Source organism: Rhinoraja longicauda, chromosome 21 (assembly GCF_053455715.1).
Source record: "Rhinoraja longicauda isolate Sanriku21f chromosome 21, sRhiLon1.1, whole genome shotgun sequence".
NCBI classification, from domain to species: Eukaryota; Metazoa; Chordata; class Chondrichthyes; order Rajiformes; family Arhynchobatidae; genus Rhinoraja; species Rhinoraja longicauda.
The window spans coordinates 9,009,769-9,024,253 of record NC_135973.1 but is presented as its reverse complement, the minus strand read 5'-3'; the positions used below and the strand labels follow the sequence as shown (position 1 = coordinate 9,024,253).

Below are 14,485 nucleotides of genomic sequence, written 5' to 3'. Positions count from 1 at the left end.
AGGCAAAGCAGCGCCTTTACCACCTTAGACAGCTGAGGAAATTCAGAGTGTCTCTGATGATCCTTCATTGCTTCTACTCTGGGGCTGTAGAGAGCATCCTGTCCGGCAACATTACAGTCTGGTTTGGGAACAGCTCTGCCCAGGACAGGAAGGCCCTGCAGATAGTAGTGCATTCGGCAGAACGCACCATGGGAACTACACTCGCCCCCCTGCAGGACCTATACATCAGGAGGTGCAGATCGAGAGCAAGCAAGATTATGAGGGACCCCTGCCACCCCAGTAACGGACTGTTCCAGCTGCCATGGTCAGGCAAACGCCTCCGCTGTCACGCTGTGAAAACGGAGAGGATGAGACGGAGTTTCTTCCCACAGGCCATCAGGACTGTTAACTATTATAATTCCAGGGACCAAATTTTGTCTTCACTGTATTAACTTTAATTTATATGCTGTAACTGTAATTCTTTTTGTGCACAATCCGCAGGCAATGCCACTTTCATTTCACTGCACATCGTGTATGTGCATGTGACAAATAAACTTGACTTGACTTGCTGTGCTCCACTATCTTTAAGGTTGTTGTATATACACTGAATAATTAAAAATGAAAGAATATGGGATAGAAAATTAATCTAAGCTGTGTATAATGCTCCGATTTTCCTGATCTAAATTACTTTCTTAAACTGTTCTTTTGCCAGCTGCAAATCTTACTCTTTTTTTGTTTGTCGGAATATTTATACCGCAGAACTGATCAGACCCGAAAGACCATTAAACGGAGCGGTTCTGTTGGTTATCTTATGAACGCATGCATTGACTAAGACTGCTCTGCATTCTTTCAGGCATCTACTGTGGGATACATCACTGAGACTTTGTTCAGGAGCCACAGTGAGGTGGTCACGCTATGGAACCTACCAGTTAAAAACAAAATCCTCCTGGAAAATAAAGAAAAACTGAAGACCTTGTGGTTTTGGATAAAGCACCAGAAAAAGATGCTTAATGTCACTGCTACCTATGTGAGCAGGGAGGAGGTGAGGATTCACACTTACACTCACGTTCCGACAGTGGAGAGTATGAGTGCAGAGTGTCTAGTTTAGTTTTATAAGTTCATATAAGTGATAGGAACAGAATTAGGCCGATCGGCCCATCAAGTCTGCTCCGCCATTCAATCATGGCTGATCTATATCTCTCTCTCTTAAGCCCATTCTCCTTCCTTCTCCCCAAAACGCCTGACATCCGTACTAATCAAGAATCTGTGCATGTCCACCTTAGAAATATCCATTGAATTGGCCTCCACAGCCTTCTACGGCAATGAATTCCACAGATTCACCACGTTCCTCCTCATCTCCTTCCTAAAAGAACGTCCTTTGAGTCTGAGACTATGACCTCTAGTCCTAGACTCTCCCATGAGTTTGTTATTGTCATGTGTACCGCGGTACAGTGAAAAACATTTTTACTACGAGCTATCCATTCAGCAAAAAGGATGTATCTGAATTACAATCAAGCCTTCCACAGGAATTACAAGCAAGCCAGCCAGTGCACAGAGGTACAGGATAAAGGGTACAACATTTAGTGCGAGATAAAGTCCAATTAAATATAGTTTGAAAGTAGAAAGAGGTAGATGGGAGGTCAGGACCGCTCTCCAGTTGGTGAGAGGATGGTTCAGTTTCCCGATAGCAATTGGGAAGAAATTCTCCCTGAATCCGGAGTGTTGTCTGTCCCCTTCCAAAATATCTCTTCATTGAATCATACGATTGAGTTAGCAAATGTTGCCAATGTATTCACTGCCTGATCAACCAACCTGATCTCCCGGTGGCTGAGCACTTCAACTCCCGCTCCTATTCCCAGTCTGACCTTTCTGTCATGGGCCTCCTCCATTGTCACAATGAGGCCCACCGCAAATTGGAGAAACAGCACCTCAGTACTACTCTGCCTGGAAACCCAAGGGTTAATAACACCCGAGGTCAGCCATGAAGTTACTTTCCCCAAGTCGATACCAGGGCCTCCTGGACTTTTATTCCGATTGCACAATACAATTGAGAATGATCAGCCATGATCACATTAAATGGCAGTGCTGGCTCGAAGGGCCGAATGGCCTATTCCTGCACCTATTGTCTATTGTCTATTGTATTGTGGATGAACACTTTTCAGATTGCTTATTGTTTTTTAGATCTCTCTAAAATAAAATTTCAAAATGTCATTTTGGTGTCACTTGAACACCTTGTCCAGCAGACGACTTTTAATGCAATAAAGGGGCAGTAGGTCTGTGGTGTTGGCTGCCGTTCCACATAGAAACCCTTTCACTCTCTCCCCTATCGTGTTGGTGATGGGTGTTAATATTGGAAGACTTGAGTGTGGTACCATCTTGCAGAACCACTAAAACAGTACAGATGTTTTAGTTTAGTTTAGTTTATTGTCACGTGTACCGAGGTACAGTGAGAACCTTTTTGTTGCCTGCTATCCAGTCAGCGGAAAGACTGCACATGATTACAATCGAGCCATCCACCGTGTACAGGTACGGGGTAGAGGGAAGTACGTATGGTGCAATATAAAGACCAGTAGAGTCTGAGTAAAGTTAGTCCCAGGGTCTCCAATGAGGAAGATGGTAGCTCAGGACCACTCTCTAGTTCACGAGAGTATGGAGACCAAACGCAGGCTCGCCGATCATTTCGCTCAACACCTTCGCTCAGTCCGCCTAAACCAACCTGATCTCCCGGTGGCTGAGAACTTCAACTCCCACTCCCAGTCTGACTTTTCTGTCATGGGCCTCCTCCATTGTCACAATGAGGCCCACCGCAAATTGGAGGAACAGCACCTCATATTTCGCTTGGGCAGCTTACAGCCCAGCGGTATGAACATTGACTTCTCTAACTTTAGATAGCTCCTCTGTCCCTTTCTTCCCCTTCCCCTTCCCAGTTCTCCCACTGCCTTCCTGTCTCCACCTATATCCTTTCTTTGTCCCGCCCCCCCCCGACATCAGTCTGAAGAAGGGTCTCGACCCGAAACCTCACCCATTCCTTCTCTCCAGAGATGCTGCCTGACCCGCTGAGTTACTCCAGCATTTTGTGATAGAGGATGGATGCAAATCAGTTTGGAATTGAGAACAAATCCTCATAGAAGTATATAAAATCAACAGAGGCATAAATAGGGTAGACAGTCCCAGGGTGACTGTCCCAGGGTGGAATTGTCAAAGTCGAGAAGGCATAGCTTTAAGGGCCTGTCCCACTTAGGCGATTTTAAGGCGACTGCCGGCGACTAGGTTTATCGCGGGCGCTGTCGCATGCTGTCCCGAGGATTGCTAGGTTGTCTTAGATGCATTTTGAAGCACGTAATATTAAATTAAGGAAAGTAATTTGAAGATACCAATTTAACCAATTTATTTACCGTCAGGACATTTGACAGGTAGATTGGAGGCGACATTTTGACGGTCAGGTAAGCGTGGGAATTTTCGCGATGTTTATGGCCATCAGCGATTACATTTAAAGTAGGCTCCCAACCCAGATATGCAACCCAGAAACCAGATATGCATCTCCCGTACATTTTCGTAGAATGCCCACACTCCGCACAAAAATCCATTTAACCACGTTTAAAATTACATTTCTTAATACTGCTATTAGTAAACTAGAAGTCAATCCAGTTTATGCCTTGTTACCGTGAAGCTTGGTTTTCAAGTAACCCGGGCAAGATGTTATATTTCAGAACTCTTAAGTTATTACAGACTTGTCAGTGATTTCAGCGAAAATTAGGACGCCGGAGAAGCATTGATAAGCGTGGGAATTTCGCGATGTTTCCGAAGACGGTGTAATCTCGACCTGACTCGGCATTGTCGTGGTCATTGTCATCGGGTAAAAGAAAATTTTGGCGATCTGCTACGACTTTGATAGTCGCCGGCTGTTGCCTAAAAAATCGCCTAAGTGGGACGGGCCCTTTAAGAGGAGAGGGACAAAGTTTAAAGGAGATGTACTGGGCAGTTTTTTTTACACAGAGTGGCCACCTGGAACGTGCAGCTGGGGATGGCACTATGATAGTGACGTCGAAGAGGCTTTGAGAAAGGAGCATCGATATGCTGGGAACAGAGGGATATGGATGATGTGCAGGCAGGGGAGATTAGTTTACATTGGCATCATGTTTGGCACAGACTCTGCTGGCTGAAAGGCCTGTTCCTGAGCCGCACTGTCCTATGTTCTATATTTTTAAAACTTAATACAAAGAAAATAGCTTCCACATTTATTTTTGATTGAAACCCAACTTGCAGTTTTGAGTTATCCGAAGCCACTTGAGGATGTGCTAATCATTTAGCGGAGTGACCCTGGGGAGATCAGTAGGAAAGAACTGCAGATGCTAGTTTAAATCGAAGGTAGGCATGTGTCCACATGGGAGGATCGAAGGTGTCCACCTGATCGATGGCCAACTCTAGCCCCCATCTCCCTCTGCAGTCTGTCAAACAGTCGGAATTTTTGAAGGAAAGCATTTTTAACAATGACTAATTCTTCTGATCTTTGTTATTTTTAATGTATTTTCTAAATAACCTTTTCAATTGGTGATTCGGAACCAATTCTGTGATTAAATCCAATGGGTCTGGAACAGTTTATTCCTTATCTGAGCCAGCTTAGTCCAAATCTACTCTGTTTTAGTTGAACATTGTCACTGTTGGAGTCCTGACGTTTCCATCCTCAAATGATGTTGTCAAGCTGGAAAGGGTACAGGGTACAGTGAAGATTTACGAGGATGTTGCCAGGACTACAGGGTCTGAGCTACAGGGTGAGGCTGAGCAGACTGGGACTCTATTCCTTGGAGCGCAGGAGCATGCAGGGGGTAATCTCATAGAGGTGTATAAAATCACGAGAGGAATAGATCGGGTAGATGCACAGAGTCTCCCGCCCAGAGAAGGTGAATGGAGGACCAGAGGACATTGGTTTAAGGTGAAGTGGAAAAGATATAATAGGAATCTGAGGGGTAACGTTTTCACACAAAGGGTGGTGGGTGTATGGAACAAGCTGCCAGCGGAGGTAGTTGAGGCAGGGACTATCCTATTGCCTAAGAAACAGTTAGACAGGTACATGGATAGGACAGGTTTGGAGGGATATGGACCAAATGCGGGCAGGTGGGACTAGTGTAGCTGAGACTTGTTGGCCAGTGTGAGCAAGTTGGGCCGAAGGGCCTGTTTCCACGCTGTATAACTCTATAACTCTGTGACAATAGGTGAGCTGCAGGGCCCGTCTCAGCTTGTAAATGCATTGAGATTCAGTTTGGTTCTCATCATCTGACACATAATTTAATGAAGGTAGACACAAAATGCTGGAGTAACTCAGCGGGTCAGGCAGCATCTCGGGAGAGAAGGAATGGGTCACGTTTCGGGTGGAGACCCATCTTCAGACTACACATAATTTAATGAATTGGTCTTACATCCAGCGATGATTATCCTGTTGTACAATTTAACGTTCAAGGTTGTACAATTTAACGTTCAAGGTTTTCTGGCCGGTGTGGGCAAGTTGGGCCGAAGGGCCTGTTTCCACTCTATGACTAAATGGATTAAACTAGATGTTCGCCATTTTGAACACAATGACTCTGAAGTGGTTTCTGGTGTTAAAAGCAAAAGCAAAATCTTGTCTTTGGCAAGAACACTTGAAACACTTGTGTCTTGGCAACGTTCTGCCCATAAAATATTACCAGGAAACATCTGGATCTCTAGATCGTTTTAAGAGAACTCATTACTCCTTTAAGCATCTTGCGATGTGTTGTCAATTCACAGCCAAAGAAGAGCAAGAGTGTCTCAGTGGTGGCCCTGTGGACCGTCAGTAAGGGCCCACCTTTGGCGATGCAGTTGATTGGACAGATCGAGGAGCTGAAGAGGGATAAGATGATATTCCAGAACCATGCATCCATCCATTTTAGGTGACAGCTGTCCTGATTTGCATTTGCTTGCACACTGTCAACGAGGTATCTGCTGTAAATGGGATCCCATTGGAGATGTTTTGGGAAAGTGTTCCGGGAAACCTTTTTGGGATCCTTTACCGTTGTCAATCGAGCAACAACAGTAAAGGATCCCAACGGCACGGTGGCGCAGCGGTAGAGTTGCTGCCTTACAGCGAATGCAGCGCCGGAGACTCAGGTTCGACCCTGACTACGGGCGCCGTCTGTACGGAGTTTGTACGTTCTCCCCGTGACCTGCGTGGGTTTTCTCCGAGATCTTCGGTTTCCTCCCACACTCCAAAGACGTACAGGTATGTAGGTTAATTGACTGGGTAAATGTTTAAAAAAATTGTCCCTAGTGGGTGTAGGATAGTGTTAATGTGCGGGGATCGCTGGGCGGCATGGACTCGGTGGGCCGAAGGACCTGTTTCCGTGCTGTATCTCTAAAAAATCTTTAAAAACAATATTTGCTGTCGAATTGCCAATCCGTTGATGCACAGGCAATGAGTCTTGTACGTAGTTTGTGGACTGGCACTATGTTGCTCACAGGTTCATGGGATCCAGGAGCAGAACATTGTACCAATTGTGAAAATGCAGTTCCTTATTATCTGGGGGGTTTTCAGTATTATTCACTTAGGTTGCATGGCTTTAGAATCATTCGTCAAAGAGTCCTTACAGAGCTGAAAAATGTCCCTAACATTGTGTGGTTAATTTGTATTTACCAAGCCAGTGGCAGCAATTTATTTCTCTTGAGCTGTTTCGGACGGAGCTCAGAGATTTACGTGGGTATCACAAGGCAGCTCCAAACCTCCAGCAATTTATGCTGATCCATAATTCAGGGAATGTTACCTTCTGTAAATTGTGGGGACAGTTTACAAATTAGTTTAACCGTGATCGTTAAAACTGATGTTAAACGGATGTTAAAAGGATGGTCTACCATCCTTCTCTGTTGCATCTAACTGTTCATCATTTGTTTCACTGGTTTTGTTCTGCAGACACCCTTTTAAGCTGCCAATTCCACAGAACACCCTTCTGCAGGAGACCTTTACGGTGGATAAGAGGAAGATGCATTATGTCTTGGAAGTAAAAGCCTTGGTGAATGAGTTGGAGGAAACTGTTCACAGGCTCACCCTCGGATACCAGCCTGATAAACCATTTGTAAGGAATAAAATCAATACGTGTCTAAGCCGTATCTTAGCATCTAATATCTTTCGTTCATTTGTTCTCTATCTGTCTACATCACTGTCTACATCTCTCGTTTCCCTCTCCCCAGTCTCGCAGTCTTAAGAAGGGTCTCGACCCGAAACGTCGCCAATTCCTTTTCTCCAGGGTTGCTGTCTGACCCGTTGTTACTCCAGCACTTTGTGTCTGTCTTCGGTTTAAACCAGCATCTGCAGTTCCTTCCTGCACAAGAATCTAAACATCTGGACAAAGTTTTGATTAGATTTAGTTTAGAAATACAGCGTAGAAACAGGCCCTCTGGGCCATCGAGTACATGCTGACCAACCCGTTGACACTAGTTCCACGTTATCCCATCTGCTCCCCGCACACAAGCTTACAGAGGCCTATTAACCTACAAACTCGCAGGTCTTTGGGATGTGGGAGAAAACCCGAGCACCCTGAGGAATCCCACGTGGTCACAGGGGAAACGTGCAAACTCCACGCAGTCAGCGCCCAAAGACGGGACCACACCTGGATCAGACGCTGTGAGACAGCAGTTCTACCAACTGTGCCGCGCCTTGAACAAGATTAGCCCAAATTATTTTGACCTATGATTTAATCAACCGTGACTCCTTTTATTGTGTTTATGTTAAACCGTCACAGAAGTTAAGTAGAAGGTAGACACAAAATGCTGGAGTAACTCAGCGGGTCAGGCAGCATCTCAGGAGAGAAGGAATGGGTGACGTTTCGGGTCAAGACCCTTCCTCAGACTGAGGAAGGGTCTCGACCGGAAACGTCACCCATTCCTTCTCTCCAGAGATGCTGCCTGACCCGCTGAGTTACTCCAGCATTTTGTGTCTACCTTCGATTTAAACCAGCATCTGCAGTTTTTTTTTCCTACACAGAAGTTATGTACTTTTGTTTAGAATTTCAAACAGCCATTTACTACTGCAGATGACTTAAAGTGCAACCCTTTTTGATTTTTCATTTATTCTTCACCTTCATTTTGCTAGCTCTGGGATATATATTGTTTTTTGGATTATATTTAATACTAACATTTTAATATGTTAATATTAATATGTTAATATTAATATGTTAATATAATATGTTAATTTAATATGTTAATATATGTTAATTTTGCCCATCGTGTCTGCTCCGCATTCGATCAAGGCTGATGTGTAGCTAGCTGTATAATATTTGAGAAGCGGGATATTTAGCTCTATTTCTATCAAATGCTTTATTCACACCTGGCAAAGTATTTACAATACTTCCTTTTTTCAGGTTTGTGTTAGCCTGACGCATCCGTATAAAGGTGAAGTAATTCCAAAGAGTGTGGAAGTTTGTGTCAAAACTAAGAGTGACCATGTTGTGAGTATTGGCTCGGATAACCCTATAAACATAGGGGCAGAATTAGGCTGTTCAGTTACTGAATTAGATCATGGGCGGTCTGAATCTCAACTCCATAGACCCTTATGCCCATGTATTTTGACACCCTTATCAATGATATCAAGATGGAATTGGATTGATACTTAGGAACAATTAATTTGCAGGGCTTTGTGGAAACACTGAAGGAAAGGGACTGATGAGGTCTCCCTACAGAGGGCTGGCATTGACTCAATGGGCCGAAATGCCTCCTCCTTTGATGCTTTGATTTTTTGGTAATGTTCCTGTTCTATATAAGTCCCATGTTCCTAAGTATTCCTAAGTGATAGGAGCAGAAATAGGCCATTCGGCCCATCAAGTCTACTGTGCCATTCAATCATGGCTGATCTATCTCTCCCTCCTAACCGTATTCTCCTGCCTTCTCCCCATAACCTCTGACACCCGTATTAATCAAGAATCTATCAATCTCTGCCTTAAAAAGTTATTTATTTTTACACCTGTCCTTGGTCGCCAGAGATGCTGCCTGGTCCATTGAGTTACTCCAGCTCTTTATAGACAATAGACAATAGGTGCAGGAGGAGGCCATTCGGCCCTTCGAGCCAGCACCGCCATTCAATGTGATCATGGCTGATCATTCTCAATCAGTACCCCGCTCGTGCCTTCTCCCCATACCCCCTGACTCCACTATCCTTAAGAGCCCTATCTCGCTCTCTCTTGAATGCATTCAGAGAATTGGCCTCCACTGCCTTCTGAGGCAGAGAATTCCACCGGATGTCTATCCTGAAAATCCCTGTTGACTAAACAGGGAAAAATAGTTAGCACTCGCGTGAGGTTCCGCTGACATTCTTAGAAGAAATATTAATTTCCAATAAATACGTTGACAGGTTAGTTAGAGCAACAGGCAGGGTAATGGTGGCAGGACTCTGCAAAGCATTTGCTGCTAATGCAGTAATTAAGTTATGATGTTCACTGTGAGGAATAAGAAACTTCTTGTTCTGTCTGAATAATTAAATCACTCGTAACTGTGTTTTTATTTAAAACTAGCCTCATGGAAGATATTACATTTGGTCACCAGCAGCTGAGGGTTAAATATCATTTTCCTTCGTAATGTGCCTCTCACTGCATGCTGTTTTCAATTGGCGTTCTTTTACTTTATGAAAGCATTAATATATATGAGATTCAGCAGGTCAGGCGGCATCTCGGGAGAGAAGGAATGGGTGACGTTTCGGGTCGAGACCCTTCTTCGGGCTGAAGAAGGGTCACGACCCGAAACGTCACCCATTCCTTCTCTCCCGAGATGCTGCCTGACCTGCTGAGTTACTCCAGCATTTTGTGAATAAATACCTTCGATTTGTACCAGCATCTGCAGTTATTTTCTTATAATACATGTGAGATGATCTGTTCCACAGGCAACGTTTGAAGCAGAAGCGACAATGAAAATCAACAAGAGAGATGCTCTGACGTTTCATGGCCACTATCGGAATAAATCTACTGACACGGATTTGTGGTATCTTGTACACTTTGACACAGACCACAATCTACAGGTATTATACTGAGATCCTATAATCATAAGGTCATAAGTGAAAGGAGCAGAATTAGGCCATTCAGCCCATCAAGTCTAACGCCGCCATTCAATCATGGCTGATCTATCTCTCCCTCCTAACCCCATTCTCCTGCCTTCTCCCCATAACCTCTGACGCCTGTACTAATCAAGAATCTATCTATCTCTGCCTTAAAAATATCCACTGACTTGGCCTCCACAGCCTTCTGTGGCAATGAATTCCACAGATTCACCACCTTCTGACTAAAGGAATTCCTCCTCATCTCCTTCCTAAAGGAAAGTCCTTTAATTCTGAGGCTATGACCTCTAATCCTAAACTCTCCAACCAATGGAAACATCCTCTCCACATCCACTCTATCCAAGCCTTTCATTCTTCTGTATGTTTCATTGAGGTCCCCCCTCATTCTTCTAAACTCCAGTGAGTACAGGCCCAGTGCTGCCAAAAATTGTCATCATTTGTTATCATGTTACTGCCAGCTCTAGGTGTTCCACGATCTACGTACATTAAAGTTGCAAATCTTCGTTATAACATTATTGACTCTTTGGAGTACATGTTTTTGCCTCACAAATCTAATTTTTCCCATTATTAACAGTGCACTGTATGATTGATGCAAGCAGTACATTCTACCGAAATTTCAATACTGCCCACACTTTGCCATATTTCACTTAGGATAGTCCCTTTTTGGGATTAAGGAATGGCGATATTAGCAAAGCAGTGAAAGCTACACTTGTATCTAATTGCTCATTTCTTTTTAATGCACAGTTAAGAGTTCCACACGTTTTAATGCTGGATGGGGAATTGTTCATGATGCAGAACAAGAATGAGAGTTTTAATTATGGAGCTAATTGCAAATTTGCCATCAATAAGGATAATTCACAGGTTAGTGGAAAAATGCTGGTTGAATGTCAGAATGTTTGTATGTATGTATGTAACTTACACATACGTGTATATATATTATACACAGGCACATATATACATATAGGCACACACACGGATACATATATATATATATATATATATATATATATATATACACACACACACACACACACACGCACACACACACACACACACACACACACACACACAACTTTCAGACTATCCTTGATCGGACTTTGTTTGTGGGAAAGAACTGCAGATGCTGGTTTAAATCAAAGGTAGACACAAAATACTGGATTACCTCAGCAACAAGCAACATCTCTGGAGAGAAGGAATGGGTTTCAGGTCAAGTCTGAAGAAGGGTCTCGACCTGAAACATCACCCATTCCTTCTCTCCAGAGGTGTTGCTTGTCCCGCTGAGTTACTCCAGCATTTTGTGTCTACCTTGATCGGACTTTGAGGGCTTTACCTTGCAATAAACGCTATTCCGTTATTTCCTTGTCATGTATCAATGCGCTATAATGGCTCGATCGTAATCAAGTTTTGTCTTTCTGCTGACTGGTTAGCACACAACAAAAGCTTTTCACTGTACCTCGGTACACGTGACAATAAACTAAACTGAATAAAACTAAACTGAAACACCCACACCCATAAGAGCAACTTGATAACAACTTAATCCGTTGAGCCTGTCCTTCCTGGGAAGAATGCAAGATTATAAAACACCTGGTGCAGGACAACCACCAATTTTCCAGCACCCTCGGTCCTGGAGCTTTGCAGTATTACCCGTTTTGCCAGACCCTACAAGCAAGATACCAGCCGAGATACCGGCCCGCAAAGTCGGCCTCGAAAGTCGGCTGTGGGGCCTGTCCCAGTTACGCGATTTTTAAGGCGACTGCCGGCGACTGTCAAAGTCGTAGCAGATCGCCCAAATTTTCCTTCACCCTACGACAATGACCACGACAATGCCGAGTCAGGTCGATACAAGTTACTTTTTTTGTGAAACTAGCACCTGGCTAAGAGATTACACCGTCTTCGGAAACATCACGAAATTCCCACGCTCACCTGACCGTCAAACTGTCGCCTCCAATCTACCTGTCAAATGTCCTGACGGTAAATAAATTGGTTAAACAAAACTATCTTCTGGTATCTTCAAATGCCTTTTCTTAATTTAATATTACGTGCTTCTAAATGCATCTGCGACAGCCTAGCAAACCTGGGGACAGCGTGCGACAGACAGCGCTCTCAATAAGCTACCATACCTGGCGACAAGCCAGCTGTCGCCGAGAAATTTCTAGCAGGTAAATTTTTCCGAGATCCGCTACGATTCATTGAAGACCCCTCATGATCATGCCCGCGACACCCCAGCAAACGTTTGGCGACAGCCTAGTCACCAGCAGTCGCCTTAAAATCTCCTAAGTGGTTCAGGCCCTTATGGGAACAAATCTGCCAGCCTCGGCCGGGCCAGAGTTCCAGGGCCCTGGCCACAGGGGGCAAATTCAACCCGCCGACAGCACCCATAGTGAGGATCGAACCCGGGACTCTGGCGCTGTAAGGCAGCAACGCTTCAAACGCGCCACTGTGCTGCTCGATTGAACTGATTAAATCAAAATGCCTCTTAACTCTCTCTCTGTTGAGACACTTTCTGTATTTATGAGTGGCAGAGCGATCGTGATGTTTGTATCCTTTATTTATGAAAATGACTGCCGATTGCTGGTACATGGTTGCACCTCCTCCAACCTCATCTATTGCATCCGATGCTCCAGATGTCAACTTATTTACATCGGCGAAACCAAACGCAGGCTCGGCGATCGCTTCGCTCAACACCTGCGCTCGGTCCGCGTTAACCAATATGATCTCCCGGTGGCCGAGCACTTCAACTCCCCCTCCCATTCCCAGTCTCACCTTTCTGTCATGGGCCTCCTCCAGTGCCATAGTGAGTCCCACCGGAAATTGGAGGAACAGCACCTCATATTTTGCCTGGGCAGCTTGCAGCCCAGTGCTATGAACATTGACTTCTCCAACTTTAGATAGTTCCTCTGTCCCTCTCTTCCCCTCCCCTTCCCAGATCTCCCACTGTCTTCCTGTCTCCACCTATATCCTTCCTTTGTCCCGCCCCCCTGACATCAGTCTGAAAAAGGGTCTCGACCCGAAAAACGTTGCCCATTCCTTCTCTCCTGAGATGCCGCCTGACCTGCTGAGTTACTCCAGCTTTTTGTGAATATATATATCCTTTATTTAAGATCATTCCTAGGTTTTATATTCTCCATTGTGAAAATATACTTTGTGAATTAGAAATCCCACTCACTACAACTGCCCCTGCTCTGGTTCCCAGCCTACTTCCATCAAAGCTAATGCTAATGCTCGTACTATGAGACTTAATATACACCAACGACTGAGTGCGGGCTCTTTCTGATGTGAATGGATCAATGTCACACCACATTGCCACATTCATCACAATGAATTCAATGATTCAGCATTGAATGAGTCATTGGGGGTAATCTTTCAGCCATTTTTGTTTCAGTGGCAGCGCGGTGGCGTAGCGGTAGAGTTGCTACCTTACAGCACCCACAGCGCTAGAGACCCGGGTTCGATCCTGACTATGGGTGTGGACACAAATCCTGACTATGGGTGTAACACAAATCTTACTATACATCTCACAGAGATATTCACCATCGACACTGAATCTTAAACAAAACATTGTCATTTACATGACATATATATAAAATTCTTAAACAATTGGACAGGCAAGATGCAGGAAAAATGTTCCCAATGTTGGGGGAGTCCTGAACCAGGGGGTCACGGTTTAAGAATAAGGGGTAGGCCATTTAGGACTGAGATGAGGAAAAACGTTTTCACCCAGAGAGTTGTGAATCTGTGGAATTCTCGGCCACAGAAGGCAGTGGAGGCCAATTCACTGGATGTTTTGAAGAGAGAGTTAGATTTAGCTCTTCGGGCTAAAGAAATCAAAGGATATGGGGAGAAAGCAGGAACGGGGTACTGATTTTAGATGATCAGCCATGATCATATTGAATGGATTCAATGCTGGATTGAAGGGCTGAATGGCCTACTCCTGCACCCATTTTTCTATTTTTCTATATTTCACTTCCTGCTTCATCCATGTTCTTCAATAAAATTGAAAGCATAATGGAAGCCACAGAAAATCACCCTCCCATCCATTTCTACCTTCTACCACTTTACTATGTTGTCAGCTGCCTGTTTAGTTTATCCATCTCAACTAATTTGAGTATCTTCAGCACCTTACAAATAAAGATTTGTTAAAATACATTATTATTACACAATATATATCTGTCGAAAAATGTTTCTCCTGTCAGGATAATTTTTTTAATGTTGTAATTATAATTGTTTAAACCGTGAACCTGATCTAATTGATGAAATCTTTAACAATAGAATACAACTTCAGTGACAAAATACAAGTTAAATGACACTATTAAGAGTTCTTGATTTAACATTGATCTTTTTCCATTCAATTAGTTCTCTATTCAGATGAATGGATCCTCCAAAGAGATTCAAGTTTACTCGGAATTAACTCATCCCTATCGATCAGCACTTCCGTATACTTTCCAGGTAAACCATATA

The 14,485-nt window shown here is 44.0% G+C and overlaps 1 protein-coding gene across 1 annotated transcript in view; it reads left to right on the top strand.

The window, feature by feature from the left end:
* LOC144604175 (uncharacterized) overlaps positions 1-14,485 on the top strand; it is a 257,398-nt gene that overhangs the window by 138,608 nt on the left and 104,305 nt on the right. The window contains exons 30-36 of the mRNA XM_078418381.1: positions 833-1,021; positions 5,743-5,885; positions 6,899-7,061; positions 8,346-8,432; positions 9,857-9,991; positions 10,772-10,888; positions 14,381-14,473. Coding sequence (XP_078274507.1) covers positions 833-1,021; positions 5,743-5,885; positions 6,899-7,061; positions 8,346-8,432; positions 9,857-9,991; positions 10,772-10,888; positions 14,381-14,473 — 927 coding nt within the window. The remainder of the gene's footprint in view (positions 1-832; positions 1,022-5,742; positions 5,886-6,898; positions 7,062-8,345; positions 8,433-9,856; positions 9,992-10,771; positions 10,889-14,380; positions 14,474-14,485) is intronic.